At 51.7% G+C, this 15,608-nt stretch overlaps 1 protein-coding gene and 1 non-coding gene across 2 annotated transcripts in view; both read left to right on the forward strand.

Moving 5' to 3' along the window:
* LOC133351322 (uncharacterized) overlaps nt 1-15,608 on the forward strand; it is a 77,875-nt gene that overhangs the window by 9,961 nt on the left and 52,306 nt on the right. The window contains exon 2 of the mRNA XM_061566422.1: nt 3,451-3,548. Coding sequence (XP_061422406.1) covers nt 3,451-3,548 — 98 coding nt within the window. The remainder of the gene's footprint in view (nt 1-3,450; nt 3,549-15,608) is intronic.
* Nucleotides 8,710-8,813, forward strand: LOC133351553 (U6 spliceosomal RNA). Its single transcript, XR_009756195.1, has one exon. It is a non-coding gene; the product is annotated as a U6 spliceosomal RNA (small nuclear RNA).

Below are 15,608 nucleotides of genomic sequence, written 5' to 3' on the forward strand. Positions count from 1 at the left end.
TGTCCCGTGGTCACATCAGGTAACACGTAACACCGAGACAAGATTAAACACCAAAAAAGTGCAATAAAAAGTCAAACAATAACACGGAGACAGAATTACATAACATCTCGATTACGATGATCTATTCCGGGCAACGGTTTTATTGCGTTTCGTGTCGCGGAGTTGTGGTCATGCGGAAGGCTTATGAGCAATGAGACGATTACATCGCTCGCGTGGAGGCGGCCGTATCTCATCCGTGACGGCTCAGGCCACGATCTGGCACGGGGCTTTATTTAAAGCTTCCCTTTCCCATAAACTCCGCGTGCATAATCAAGTTATGGCTCCACCTATGACGTACTAAGTAATTGCAGTGCCGTTGCCATTAAGCTTTGGCACACATGCACACACACACACAAAGAATTGGCCTTTAAATTTGCACTTAAAAGGGAAAATAAATAGAAGCCCAAGTCATTATCTTGCCAGAACACGAGGACGTATTGCACATGCGACGGGCGTGTTGACGTCTTCTTGTGTTCCTCGTGCAAATGCGAGATCGTTTTGCATCATTCTAATGAGTTGTAAAACAGGGGGGCAGGAACAAACCCCCCCCCAAAAGACAAATTAATTTTTACCCGTGTGTGTGGAGACGAGCGCGGATCAGTGGAGATGTGCGCAGCGTGTGTGCGGTGTCTTTGTGCGCGTGTTTTCATCACGCAGCTTCGTTGCGGCACGGCAGCTGTGCCCGCCACTGGAAGTGTTCACTGAGGAGGGAACGAGGTTGCGCACTTGTGCATCATTCATTACGTCTACCAAGGCAGAGAGACTCGGCAGCGCTACGATTCCACACACAGGAGGCCGTCAATCCCCTCCGATAAGCACGGTTTTGGCTACATAGGGTGCGAAAGTAGTTTGCGCCGGATGCAGAACTTCATACACAGGTAACCAACCGTGCGAATTGGAGGTGCGACAAAATACAAAGTTCTAAAGGAACGAGTTTTCAACGTAGATTTCAAAGTGCGTAGCTCCGGTGGCTTCCCAACATCGGAAGGAAGAGCGTTCCAGACGACCGCATGAGCGCGTACATTCCCCGCGATTCTCACGGTGCAACGATTCTCCCCAAAACGACCACCGTTCACCTCTAACGTCGCCACCGCTGTAGACATGGGACCAAGAGGCGACTGGGGGCCCTTCTGTGCTTCCAGCTGTCCGCCTCTTCTCATCAGTCCACTGGGATTTTGGTTGCTGGGGCCTAAACATGACAATTTCCCGTAGTTTAAAAATAAACGATGCCAAAGTGGTTTCCCCACGTGGACGAGCGCAGGACGGCGCTCGGCCCATTCGTGCAGCCACCTCGAGGCAGTGGTGGAAATTCCACATTGCCGTGGTGGGGCTGAGTCGCGTGAGTTTGCCGAACACGTTTTTTTGTAACACGCCACGCGATGAGCCGCAGAGCCACGGCTTACGGGTCATCCCGCCGAGTATAAAACAAACAACAACAACAACTCTTTTGGGTCGAACTTACTCAGCCTGCGGGCGTTGTTGACTCGTGTCTTTAATGACGCCCCTTTGGGGGAGACAAAAGTTTAAACCCTTTCCGACCTCTTCTCGGCCTCGCCAGCAGAGTCAGCAGGCTACTCATGCTGCCTGAAGTTACGGGCCTAGGCAGAGTTTGACTTCTATATTTTGTGGGGGGTGGGAGGGGGGGTTCGCGTTGTCCCTCGCATTCGGAATCGCGGATGCATATAATTAACTAATTAAACAATCTTCATTGTAAACTACTGAAAATACATCAATGAAGGTGTCCAGTTTGGGAGGGGCGTTGTCCCCCCCCCCCTCGTGCTCCCCATGCAAACTCGGCTCATGGTTATGGGCCAGAGAGACAGGCACCTCAACGGTGGGGCCTGTCCGTGCAAATCGCGCTGCGAACAACAACAACAACGAAGCACCCTCGCTCGAGATGCTGTTAGCTCACGCCGGTGGGAGTACGCACACTTTGCACCACCGCGTGCAACCTACCGATCGATCGACTGGGTGGAAAAAGCACGCCGTTTTTATATTTGAAAAATATAGATTTTTTTTTGCGCTGTCGCAGAGCGTTGTCAGTATCAGCATGAACAAATAAATAATCATGTTTGTTCAGGCGGACATTTGCTTTTCATTTGTTGCCCAAAATGGTCTGCAACAGAGCGAGATGAGTTTTAAATGAGTTCGGGACGCGCACGTTCCATCGAAGATGCTGTTTATCGTGCCGAATAGGAGGCAAATCTAAAATTGTGAAACGTTGCAAAAAATACACTCCGATTGCATTGGAGTGGCAGCCGTCCCACAATAAACCAGAAACAGACGTTCGCTGTGGGCATGGCTTCAGACGGGAATTGTCGCGTGCTGCCACATTCGGTCTGCCGAAGTGAAATTCTCTGGAACGGCACCAGCTGTGGCTGCGTGCTGCGCCTGTGGACATTGGGGTGTGTGTGTGGGGGGGTGTAACACCAGTGACGATTAAAGTCTGGCTGTTGCCTGACGATGCTAATTGTAACTACTGGCGAAACGTCGTGCTCAGATTGTAAATGTTGTGGGTTTACTCTCCCACACAACGGCGTGCTGTACTAGTGACGAATTGGCACGTTCTGTTTACGTGACAAACCTTACTAATTGGCTGTGTCGGGTGGTGGAGGGTTTAACGATACATTTATATTTGTGTTATCTAATCCAAAAAGACCTATTATGGATAATATTGGTCACGAGAGCCTCCGTGTTCAACTGAGCAGTGGTTAGTGCACTGCGCTATGAACCTAACGACCCGAGTTCGATTCCCGCTGACGGCCTCGCGAGTTGGCACAGTGGGGAACACAGGTCGTGTATTTGCCAGTGATCTCAATTGGTCGACCCATGGCACCTCAGTCTGTCCTGTGACCTCCTGCCAGCAGGCCTTAGACACTTCACGTGGCCTCCAAGTGCACCAAGCATGGCACAAGCGCCTTGGTGACATCACTGCCACTTGGTGGCGAACGGCAGCACTTGTTGTTGTAACACCAATCAACTTCAAGGACAGTGCATATCATTATCAGAGTTGTTTATTTTTGTTTGCATTTTGACTGCTTGTGTTGTGATTATTGCAAACATGATGCCTTGTATAAAGGTGTCAGTTTGTGCATCAGTTGAAAGGGTAAAACCCTATTACTATATTTTGCCACTGGTAAATGAGGTCTCATAGTGTAACACCAGTGATTATTATTATTATTTGCACCAATCCTGGACATCCGCTCGTTCAACTCGGCCTTAAATGAGCCCCTGTTACGCTGTGTAGAACATGAGCACTGGGGAGAGGTGACAGCGGCCGGGGCGTGGTGCTGTCGCATCCACCCTCGCGTCTCTCCGTGCCTGCCTTCGCTGACAGCTCTTGTCCCCAGCAGTGTTGTGCGGCCATTCACGGGGGAATCTTTACCTTTGTTCCGTGGGGTGTCATTGCAGGTCCAGCAGCGAGATCAGCGAGGGTTTCGGTCGGGAGGCTGCGCGTCCCTCCAGCCATGGACGCAGCGGTTCCGGCTGCCCAGGAGGCTCCGCCGCAGGTGAGCAGCGACGCGGGCCTCTCGTGCCGCACCACGGGGCGACCTGCCCGCGGATTAGCGCGAGCTCACGGTACAAACCTGCGGAATCACCCTCACCGTGGACACGGGGGGCCATCCTCCTCGATCTGGCGCGAGATTAGTTCCGGAATTTCTTTCTCTGGTCGCACCCCCCCTGCCCCCCCGTGATCCGTGGATCAAAAAACGACCGAAGACGCCGGCGTACGGCAGCCAACAGCAGTTCATGTGAATGCCGTCGCAAGAGGTCAAACAACGTTTGACGCAACGGACCTTCGCTGACTGTGCGTGATGATTGAATGAATCCTTGCTCTTTCCCCCCGACAACTCGCGTCCCACAGTTTTTTTGTTGTCTTTAGTTTGTTGTCCTTCCCCCGCACCTCCGATTCGCAAGGACGGCTACGTACCGTGCGAAAGAAGTTCAACATCCGTGCAAATCACCATGAGGCTATGTCCTCTGCCTATGATCCAGGAGTGTCAAATCCACGATCACATGGTGGTTGTGAGTGCCGGTCTCCCACGGGGAAAGGCACATCTGTGTACTTCCGCTTGTAAATAGTTACATGCATATTTGCACGTGCACGAATGCACCCTCCATCTTTACAAGGCTGCTCGCTCATAGCTCTCTCGTCGAAGCCAGTGCGCAAGTCGCCTCTTGAGCCATCAAATAATTCCTTGGCTTTGTCCATTTTCATGATAAAAAAGAGTCGTTGATTTGTTTTGCCAATAGACCCTAGATGGCCATGTGGGAAAGGCTGCTTACAATACAAACTGTGCATTCACTGCTTCTCAGCGAGGTAGAAACGCAGTGATGTCCTCCAGGCGTCTCTCAGCCTGTGCCCAGGTGGCTGACTCCGAGTGTCAGCGGTTCACAGCGCGACAGGGCCGTTGCCGTGGGAGCTGCGGTACACGGCTGTGTGTGTGTATCTGTGTGTGTGTATCTGTGTGTGTGTGTGTGTCTGTGTGTGTGTATCTGTGTGTGTGTGTGTCTGTGTGTGTGTATCTGTGTGTGTGTGTATCTGTGTGTGTGTATCTGTGTGTGTGTGTGTGTATCTGTGTGTGTGTATCTGTGTGTGTGTATCTGTGTATGGATGTCCGCTGGGTTTCTTTCCCACCGTACGCAGCCAACCGTTCTAATCGGAGGTGCGGGCGGTTGTGCCTGCCTGGATCGCGTTTTGTCTGCAAACGTCCTCTCAGTTCCAGGGCAAAGGAGAAGAGAGTTGAGAGTTCTCTTCTCGTGCGTGCTTTTTGCGTGGTTTTTGTTTGTTTTTAAATTACGGTTGCCGAGCACAGGCTCGAACGTCGAGTGGTTGCACCGCTCCGCTCCTCCTGACCCAATGTTCTGGCTCGGCCGCCTCAGTGTAGAATGACGAGGGGGAGGAAGGGCAGGCCCAAAGGCCCCAAAATATCGGTTCATCTATTTGGCCCGCGCCGACTCGACTCCCCACGCGCGCGGTGAGTGAGAGACTCGGGCAATTGCTGTACCACGTGCAGCACCGCGGTGGTGCGTGACGGATTCTGTGACTGTCCAGAGGACAGCGCAGGCAGAGGGTCAGGGGGCAGAATCGGACATGTGCAGTCTGGCTCATCATTGATTTTGGGGTCAGATCGCTATTTGAGTAAAACGTGTCGTACACCCTCCTGTACACAACAACAGCAGTAAACAACAGCAGCAGTGCCATACACAACAACATCAGTAAACAACAGCAGCGCCATACACATGCGCACCTAGGCTGTGGTCTGCGCTGCCAACACCAGACTAAAGTATTCCTCAATGAGAAAAAAAGACTGAAATCATGACCAACGTACGTAAATGTTTGTGTGTTGAACTTCTTTCGCACCGCATGTAGCCAACCGCGCTAATCGGAGGTGCGGGGGAAGGACAACAAACTAAGCACAAAAAGCAGTTATAAACAAACTAGTTTTAAATCTCGATGATTTAAAAGTGCGTAGCTCCAGTGGCTTCCAAATATCGGAAGGAAGAGCGTTCCAGACGGCCGCAGAAGCGCATCTGAAAGTGCGCGATGAGGTGACCGTCTTTGTTCGATGGTTAGCAGCCAAAAGCCGCCGTTGCTGTGAGGACGACTAGAGTTTGCGTGATGATTTATGCTCCTTGACGATTATCAGCACGTGATTGTGGTTCATTTGTGAAATATTGTGGTCCTTCGGCTGACACAGCCAATTGACAACGTCGTCACGTGATGAACAAACGTGGCCAATTCACCACTGCTTCAGCAGCAGCGCCACCGTTGTGTTGGAGAGCGATCCACAACACATTCAACAATTCTGGTACACAAACATGTGCACGCGGGCAGACACGTGCACCCAGCTGTACTATCGCAGGTCTCGCATGTTCGGGGTCCATCTGTGTGCCCCCTACCCTCACCGCGGCGGTGGTGATCCTTGCGCGTCGCGACGTATTGGTCTCCGCCACCCTGGCCCCGCGCCACCAGCTGTCGCTCTCGTGGAGGAATCATCGTGCCGAGCGGAAGATCATTCTTGAGAGACGTTTCTGGGGTTCAATCCCATGGAAACTCGTGAACAAAGCCCTTTTATCTTTCGAGGGTTTTCAGTCAGGTGCGTGCCATTAACAGGGCGCAAACTCAACTCTTTTACGCCCCTATTGGTATTTTCCGTCGGCTGGCGTGCCAGCCACTGGTATGCCGTGCCAAGTCATTGACTCGACAAGAGGATTGAGGCTGTCGTGGAGAAGTCCATCTCGCTCCTGCGAGATCCAAATTTTAAAACACTTCCCCCGCAAATGTCCCACTTGCGATGGTACAGAGCGACCATCCTCCACCTGCTGCGAACATTTGGCAGGCACTCTTGAAAGAGCAGTCGTGAGACTGTGTAAACATGCCAATAATACATTTGGTGATCCAGTGGGGCGATGTTGAGTTTGCTTAAGCTCATAAATCTCTTACCCAGACGATTTGGTGGTTGGCACAGTTTATAGTTGCTATTTTTGGTCACATCGTGTAAATAAAATGCGTGTCGTAAACCCTCCTGCAACCAACACAGCCAATCAATCAAGATGAATGTATGTTGAACTTCTTTCGCACCGTAGCTAGCCAACCGCGCTAATCGGAAGTGCAGGAACGTTGTCACATGAATGTTTTGGGTTTACTCTCAAAGACACCGGTGTACTGAACTAGTAACGAATTGGCACATTTTTTTTACGTGACAAACCTTATTCATTGGCTGTATCGGGTGGTCGTGGGTTCAACGACACATTTCTATTTACGCGATCAAACCCAAGAAAGTCTGCGTGTTAAACTCTCACCACCAACTGTCCACTCACTCACAACCCATGTTATTAGTGAAGAGATCTGCAGCAGAGATTGTGAAGGGTCTGTCAGGAAGATCAGCCTATTTGTGGTATCATCCTTCCAAAGATAAAACTTACCATTTGTTCATTTGCACACAGGAGTTAATACTGATCCATCAGCGTGGGATGACGTTTTGTACGTGGTAGGATTTGTGGTCGTGGTGCCACATAGATTCTGAGACATTTTGTAAACATTCGTTTTTAGCGTATACATTTTAAAATAAATATAAAAAGCAAAAAAAACTACTTTCTTTTAGCTTGGGGTCATCTACGGTTTCTTCCCAATGGAATTTTGTTGCATGCTGCAAAAACACCAGGGCTGCGTTGAGGCCCTGCTGCTCTCTGCTCATGTGACGCATCGCCAACAACCTAGCGGGTTGGACTGCGGTCGTGACGCACGACAATCGTCGCTCGCTGCTTGTTTCACTCGTACATGACGTCGTTCGCATTTGTGGATAAAGCGGAGTTCTTTTTCAAGCAGCACATTTACGCACGTGCATGTTCCCACAAAAGTTGAAGCTCGCAACGGTGGCCGTGTGCAAGGCCGCAGTCGTGACGTCCCTCACTCCAGAGTCTATTGGCCAAGCTGTAAAGAGACGGCACGGCACGCTGCACGGAGAGGCCAGTGACTGGTCGCGTGCAACGACGGGTGATGACTTCGCTTCACTCTTACGGCCGTCGACGATAAAGTAACGGGCCCCGAAGCAAACCGCTTGGCGACGCGGCAGCGTTAGCAGTGGTGGCGCGCGCGCACAAAGGGCAACAGACTCGACACGTTTGTCAACTTGCGCGCTGTGAAGCAGGCCCATTGCCCAAAACGTCGTCTGTGATACGCTCTTCCTTTTGAGGGACGACACACCAAACGCATTTTGTGTAACCGGATCCAGTCTCAACATGAAACTCTTTTTGTGCACGGAATCAAAGAGCGCCAACACACTTACGCATGCAGTGTTTTTATTTCACTAATCGCTGAGCATTCAGCTTTGCTGCAAGTCAATTTACTTGCCCTGATAGAGGAGATTGTTTTTCAAACCACGCCGTGCATCGGCAAGCGAATGAGCTGGCGGTCTCAAGAGCGGCGCCTGAGGAGGTGTCGTAGCGCCGCGCTCGGACGTTGGAGTCACATTCCATCCGTCTCCTCCCGCTTCTTCACCAAACATGGCCAGGCAGTGTCAACGATCCTTCCAGGCTGTTCTCACAGCAGCGTTTCTGCGATTTTATAAACACAGGTCGTATATATATATGTATCCGCGGTTTAGTTTAGATGAAGCCGAACACGCCCTCGTACTGGACCTGTAAGCCGACAGATGACGAGCTGAGAGCTGAGAGCTTGGCCTGGCGGCTATGCGGCGACACAGCGAGCGGCACAGAGAGAGGCACAGCGACAGAGGCACGATTGGGGTTTGGCAGATCGACAAAATTCACGGATAGGAGGAATGTTCAGGGTTGTTTTGCGTCTGTAATACAATCATCCTCTTTATCCACCGCATGAGGTGCCGAGTGTTTCTAATTTCTGATGATTTTTTTTCTCCCGATTATGCTACGGCTGTTTAATTGGGGATCATACGGCAAGGCCAGGCAATGTTTTATTGGGAATTCTTGCAGCCAGCAGTAGTGCTGTACCACCCTCGTGTCAGAGAGCGGCTCATGGAGAGGGCCCTCCCAAAGCGTTACAAGGGGCACGCATTGTCACAATTCCCTTTCTTCACGTGGCAATCATTGATTGGCAGGGTGTTTCTCAAGACAGATATGAAGGCAAATTCAGTGACAGGACGCATTACAGCACAGTCGTTGGCGACCGGGCGGAGACCATCAACTCACTGGACCGCAGCGCGTGTCCAACATTGACAACGATGCAGACGAGATTCGCGTGGCCCCTGCGCAAGGGTGAGACGCAAATTCGTGAAGCGTTCCAAACGTTTTACAGAGAGCGTTTAGTGAATTAGGAAGCCACTGGAGCTATGCACTTTCAAATGGTAATTGCAAACTTATTTATTGAGGGGACTGATTTTTGCGTGGAGGCTGTCGTCCCTCTACCGCAGCTCGGATTAGCATGTTTGACTATGTACGGTGTGAAAGAAGTTCAACATACAGACGTGCACACATACTCGAGGATCGGGGTGGATGATATCCGGATCCAAACCCAGGATCTCGGCGGCGCGGGCTCATTGTCCTCAGCTTGTTGATGCCACAGCATGCCGTGTCAACCCACGCGGTTTACGCGTATTCTTGTTGAGCGAAATTGAGTTTTCGTGTCCATACGGCGTGATAGGACTTTGTAGGACTTTGTAGGATGTGTAAGGGGCACGGGGGTGACCAATAAGGCGTGTAATAAGGTAGGCGACCCCTGGTAAGGGGTTGACAGGCGTGCCACCGCTTTGGCAGCGGTGCCACAAGCACAATTGACAAATAGCTCGACACGTTCGTCAGCGACACTGTGGCCTCATCGGCGGGGGCTTCTTCATAGCCCATAAATAGAAATGCTGGAGAGACAGATTGGATGATAATAAGGGTCGGAGACTGCACTTTACAATTTAAGAACTTGTCATCAGAAAACGATATAATGAGCGGTCTCCAACTCTGATTACCCACCCAATTTTTTCAGAACTGCTATTTGCGTTTTGTTTGTTGTCCTTTCCCCACACCGGTTGGCTACATGCGGAACAAAAGACGTTCAACACACACGCACGCATACGTTGGTCATGACTTTGGACTCTTTCTTTTTTTCTCACCGTGCACACGGGGCGTCTTCCTCGATCTGGCACGAGATTAGATTCGGCATCCTTGCTATGGTCGCCCTCCCCCCCCCACCGTGATTCGTGGATCAAACAAATTACTCGAGACGCCGGTGTATGGCAGCCAAGAGCAGTTCATGCGAATGCTGTCGCCAGAGGTCACACGACGTTTGGCGCAACGGTCTTTCTCTGACTGTGCGTGATGAACGAACGAATCGTTGCTCTTTCCCCGTGACTACTCACGTCGACGTTAGGAGGCCACTGCAGCTATGCAGTTTTAAATCTAGCTACGAAAACTCTTTCATCTAGAAATTATTTTCGTGTTTAGTTTGTTGCCCTTCCCCCGCACCTCGGATAAGCACGTACGGTGCGAAAGAAGTTCAACACACGTACATATTCGTGTGCTCTGAAGAAAGGCCATTGACATTACATACGATTCCTTTAAAGGCGGTGAGATGTTAACTCCCTCTCCTGGCATACAGGAAGTCGTGGGTTCAGGTTCTCACATCGTTCAGGCTCTCACCTGGCCCTGCTTTCTACCATTCAGATGGTAACCTGCTGAGGCCCTTCCCCGTTCAGGCTTTCACCTGGTTCAGTATCTAACCTGGTTCAGGCTGTCACCAGGAGCAGGCTATCACCTGGTGCAGCTTCTCACCTGGTTCAGGCCCTCACCTGGTTCAGGGTGGCGTTCAAGGGACTTTGAGCTCTTGCTCCGCGCCTGATTCGCGAAATACATGGACGCGTCATAAATCGTCTTTATAATAATTTGTATTGTTCAATACGGTGTTTTTAATGTCATATTCGATTGCGCCAGCAGCATCACTGATGTCACTGCTGCAGTGCTCCGCAGGCAGGGAGCGGAGCCACTGAAGGCTTTTTCGCCCTTCCTGCATTTAAACGACTTCTCAGAACCACCGCAAGTTCAGCGCTCACCGAAACCATGGGCAACTGAGGCGCACACGTGCGCCGCGGTGGCGAGGAGATGTTAACTACCTCGCCTGGTGCACAGGAGGTCGTGGGTTCACTTCCGACCCTGACGCCTGCTGCTATATATTTGGAGTTTGCGTGTCTCTCTCTCTCTCATTATCATCACGGCGGTAGCTAGGAGATGTTAACTACCTCGCCTGGTATACAGGATGTCGTGGGTTCGATCCCGACCCTGACGCCTGCTGCTGTATATTTGGAGTTTGCGTGTCTTTCTCTCTCCCCATGGTCGGGTGGATTTTTCTCCGTGTCCTCCGGTTTTCCCCTGCACATTTAAAAAACGTGCGTTTAGAGTATTTGGCTGCTATACATTTCCACGTTACGATAAGCCACTTAGTTGAGCAATCATTTTTGGAAAGGTCGCTTCTGAAAAATAGCTACGGTGGCAAGATGTTGACTACCTCGCCTGGTATACCGGAAGTCGTGGGTTCGTTTCCGACCCTGACGCCTGCTGTATATTTGGAGTGTGCGTGTCTTTCTCTCTCCCCCGTGGTCGCGTGGGTTTTTCGCTGTTTCCCTCCACATTTAGAATCCACATGCCTTTAGAGTATTTGGCTGCTATAAATGTCCACGTGATAAGCCACTTCGTTGAACTATCATTTGTGGCCAGGTTGCTTCTGAAAAAGAGCCACATAGCTCAGTGGGCCATACCTTGTTAAATAAAAATATTAAAATCGTAATAGTTTTTGCGGTTGCGGTAAGTACGAAGGCCCATGTGTAGGCCGGAATAATTCTTAAGCGGACATTTTAAATCAATCCTGGATGTTCACAGGAAACCAGTGCGGTGATTTTAAGAGCGGAATAAATGTGGTGTGAGCAACAGCATGTGTATGCACCCTCGCTGCCGCATTTACAACCAGTTTCAGCCGACCGTCGCTTAGAATCAGGACGGTCAGCAAACAAAGAATGGCAGTAATATATAACTGAGAAGTAACAAAATCACTGATCACCATCGCAGAGATATCGCGGTCGCTACATTGGATTCTTGCATCCGCGGTAAGTGCATCGAGTTCAAGAAGCGATTTATTTAAGTCTCATAGTTTTGTTTTTGCTTTTATTCAAATCGCACCATGGCGGATTCCGCAGATGCACGCAACCGCACCATTGGGTCGAAACCAGGACCCCCAAAAGATCTTGGATTGGGGTGGGGGAATCGTTACATCCCAAACCCCGTGCCACTCTGGAGCCCTTTTGGAATTACACCGGATGCCTCGTAATTCTGCCGGTGCCAAATATGGAAGTTGGGGCCAAGTGGGTCACCGCCCGACTGGTGCAGGCCATGCCCAGAGCGCCGTAGCAACAAGGGGTTACAGTGCGCACGCGTGCCATCGCGATAGCGGCGCAAGAGGCGGTGAATGCTACGTTTAAGATGCACTGAATTGATAATTCCTCTAAGAACTGTACGGCGAGCCCCGCTTAACAAGCAAAGGCCTGGTCAGGATGTCAAACCGAGAGCGTGTCTCAAAGTGCATCGGTGCTTGAAACGGCAACATGTTTACAGGAGGGCATCGCATTTCCGACCGCCACATATCCGCCCGCCACATATAGGCCCTGCCCGATTATGGGTGGTAAGGGCAGCGCAGTTGTAACACCAGCGCCTCGCAGCAAGAAAGACCTGGGTTCGATTCCCAACTCGAGCACCTTTCAGTGTGCAGTTTGTATGTTCTCCCCCTGTTCTCCAGAGTGTGAGAGTGTGCAGTTTGTATGTTCTCCCCCTGTTCTCCAGAGTGTGAGAGTGTGCAGTTTGTATGTTCTCCCCCTGTTCTCCAGAGTGTGAGAGTGTGCAGTTTGTATGTTCTCCCCCTGTTCTCCAGAGTGTGAGAGTGTGGAGGTTGTATGTTCTCCCCCTGCTCTGCATGGGTTTCCTCCGGCTCTTCCGTAGCTAATTAAGCACCCACAATGCCAGTGGTGACACCTCCAGGGATTGTGGCACGGAGTGAAACGGCTGTCCAGCAAGGGTGCAGCAAGCCTCCGCCACAGCAAAAGTACAGCCACACGACGGCTGTAGGTGTTGACCTGTCCCGCACCGTACGTAGCCAAGCGCGCTACTCGGAGGTGCGAATGTGCCAGCCGCGGCCGGTGCACGGCACGGCGGAGCGCGGCGGAGCCCCTGGACGCCGCCGAGCCGCATCTCGCCGGCGGTAGAGAAAGGCTCCAAGAAGCCGGGCGGCAGCCCGTCCCCGCCCCGGCGACGACGTCGCGGTTGCCGGCGACGGTGGGAAGCTGCGCTCCCTGGACGCGAGTTCACGGTCGCGTTGTGGGCCCGACGGACGGGGCGAGGCGTGCGTGGTGTTGTCCGGGTAGGACTTCTGCTGCGGACCTCCGCCGGCGAGCGCCCGCATTTCGCTTGACTGCGTGCCGTCCGTGTTTTTCATCTTGCCGCATGCTGGCGCGGGATGTCACGCGGCTGAGGGGACCGCTAGCTTCTCGATGCGCGATCGTACCACCGCGGCGTGATTGAGCTGCGCGAGTCGTGCCAGTTCGATGTGGGCAGTTGGTCCGGACCGCGGGCGCAGTGGCAGCCCGGCAGGCCCCGAGACGCGCGCCGTTTGTGATTTGGAGCCGGCCGCTTCGCTATACGAGACAACTTCTCCGCTCTTTATCTTCCGAGCTACTCTAGAGAGGAGGTGTCTGTGCTCGAGCGTGCGGCCTGGGGTTACCGCGAGCTACACTGGCAGAAGTGGAGTGGGCAGGAGATGCGGAGGTGGGCCGGGGGGACAGTGATGGGATGGGTTTTAAAATGGAGTGGTTTATTATTGTGTTTGGGCACATTCCGTTTAGTTTACATCGTATTTGGTCGAGTGCTGCTCGACCAAGTGAAGAAACGATGATTTTTGCTTCGCTAAAGAATATCTCCTTTGGTTTCCGATGTGCACGCACCGCGCTCCAAGTTGAGAGGTCGTTGGTGAGGGTACGGTCAGTGGTGGCTCAGAGCCAGCGTGACTGAAACTCCAAGTTGGATGGTAACTCAAACTATTTAAAACTTTCATCATTTAACAAAAATATTTTACCAGGTAAGGCTCACTGAGCTATGCAGCTCTTTTTCAGAAGCGACCTGGCCACAAATGATCGCTCAACAGAGTGGCTTATCGTGTGGACATTTATAGCAGCCAAATACTCGAAACACTTGATGTTGATTCTAAATCTGAAGGAAAAAACCGGAGTGCCCAGAGAAAAATCCACGCGAACTCGGGGAGAAAGAACACACAAACTCCAAATTTCCATGGGGTCAGGGTCGGGATCGAACCCACGCCCTCCTGCGTACCAGGCGAGGTAGTTAACATTTTGCCTCACCGGCATGGAAATCGACTCGCCTGTTTCACAGTGAAAGTTGCGTCTTGTGAGCTGTGCCGGGCTGGCTGGGCGTGACCTCGGTTGTACGGTAAAAAATACAAATATGCGATTAGACACCGAGATGCAAAATGGGCCGCGTGACTTACACGACTCGCAGTAACCTACTGTGAGGACGTTTAAAATACATGAAAGCCCAAAATTCCAGAGTGGCACGGGGCTTGGGATGTAACGATTGCCCCACCCCAATCCAACTCCAAATATACATGGCGTCAGGGCCGGGATCGAGCCCACGATCTCCTGCGTTCCAGGCAAGGTCGTTAACGTCTCGCCACCGGAGCGCCCAAGGTGGGCGGCTCCCAGTGGAGTGAACCGGGTTCTCAAGTGCAGCGAGTTCATGGTCTCATCCCGGTCACTAATCACTGCAAAACGTATCGTCTTGCATCCTAGCGTGTGCACTTCGTGTGGCTGAATTCCAGCTCCGAGTGAACACATCCCAATTTGTCTGTCATGTGGCAAATCGTGTCGCGGCAGAAGTACGCGGGAGAGTGAATTCCCTGCTGTGTAAAGCATAACACGACCACTTGAGACTCTTCGTCTGTTGATGCCGACAGCACAATTGAAATACATTGGGGGGGGGAAGGACAAAAAGTGAATAACAACAAAAGAGAGGAGAGCGTAGCCCGAGGCATCATGAGCCGCCGTGTAAAATTCGGTTTAGCGGTGGCATGGGGATTGGGTACCTCATCTAGAAACACTGTTAACATCTTCTTATCCGTCACCCTCTTATCTGCGAAGCATCTCATCCCGGGGGGGGTGTTTGCAAATCTTTTACGTTTGCAGGATAGCCCCAGCTTTTGCAAAAAATGGAGAGAGAAAAAAACCCCACTCCCAGTTTAAGCCTCTGATGGCACACCGCTCCATCTCTCTCTCAGTGCAACTTTTTTGATCGATGCGACGTCTAAAACGCGATCCCATCTTCAGCAGCGAACGAGGAGACGTGGCCCCTCGCCGGGGGAAATGTAATTCATTTGTACGTGAGCGGAGCAGCTGCCCCCAACGGCGGGGTGAATCGTTTCGGTTTCACTCCCTGCCGTCACCACCCTGTGACGCCGTTTGTCTCGCCCGCCGCCCATCGACTCCCCTCCGGCCGTCGCGGGCGTCCGGCCCAGGCCCACGCTGTGGCCTCTGAGCGCACACCTCGAAGGCGAGATGTGAACTACCTTGCCTAGTTTACTAGAGGTCGTGGGTCCGATCGCAACCCTGACGCCTGCTGCATATTTGGAGTTTGCGTGTCTTTCTCTCTCCCAGTGGTCGTGTGGATTTTTCTCCGGGTCCTCCAGTTTTGCCATTCACATTTAGAAACGTGCGTTTAGAGTATTTGGCTGCTATACATTTCCACGTTACGATAAGCCACTTCGTTGAGCGATCATTTTTGGAAAGGTCGCTTCTGAAAAATAGCTACGGTGGCAAGATGTTGACTACCTCGCCTGGTATACAGGAGGTCGTGGGTTCGCTTCCGACCCTGACGTCTGTACATTTGGAGTTTGCGTGTCTCTCCGCCGTGGTCGCGACGATTTTTCGCTGGGTCCCCTAGTGTTTCCCTCCACATTTAGAATCAACGTGTATTTAAAGTATTTGGCTGAAATAAATGTCCACATGATAAGCCACTTCGTTGAGCTATCATTTGTGGCCAGGTCGCTTCTG

The sequence above is a fragment of the Lethenteron reissneri genome, chromosome 37 (genome assembly GCF_015708825.2).
Source record: "Lethenteron reissneri isolate LAM-NWPU_2019-01 chromosome 37, ASM1570882v1, whole genome shotgun sequence".
NCBI lineage: Eukaryota > Metazoa > Chordata > Hyperoartia > Petromyzontiformes > Petromyzontidae > Lethenteron > Lethenteron reissneri.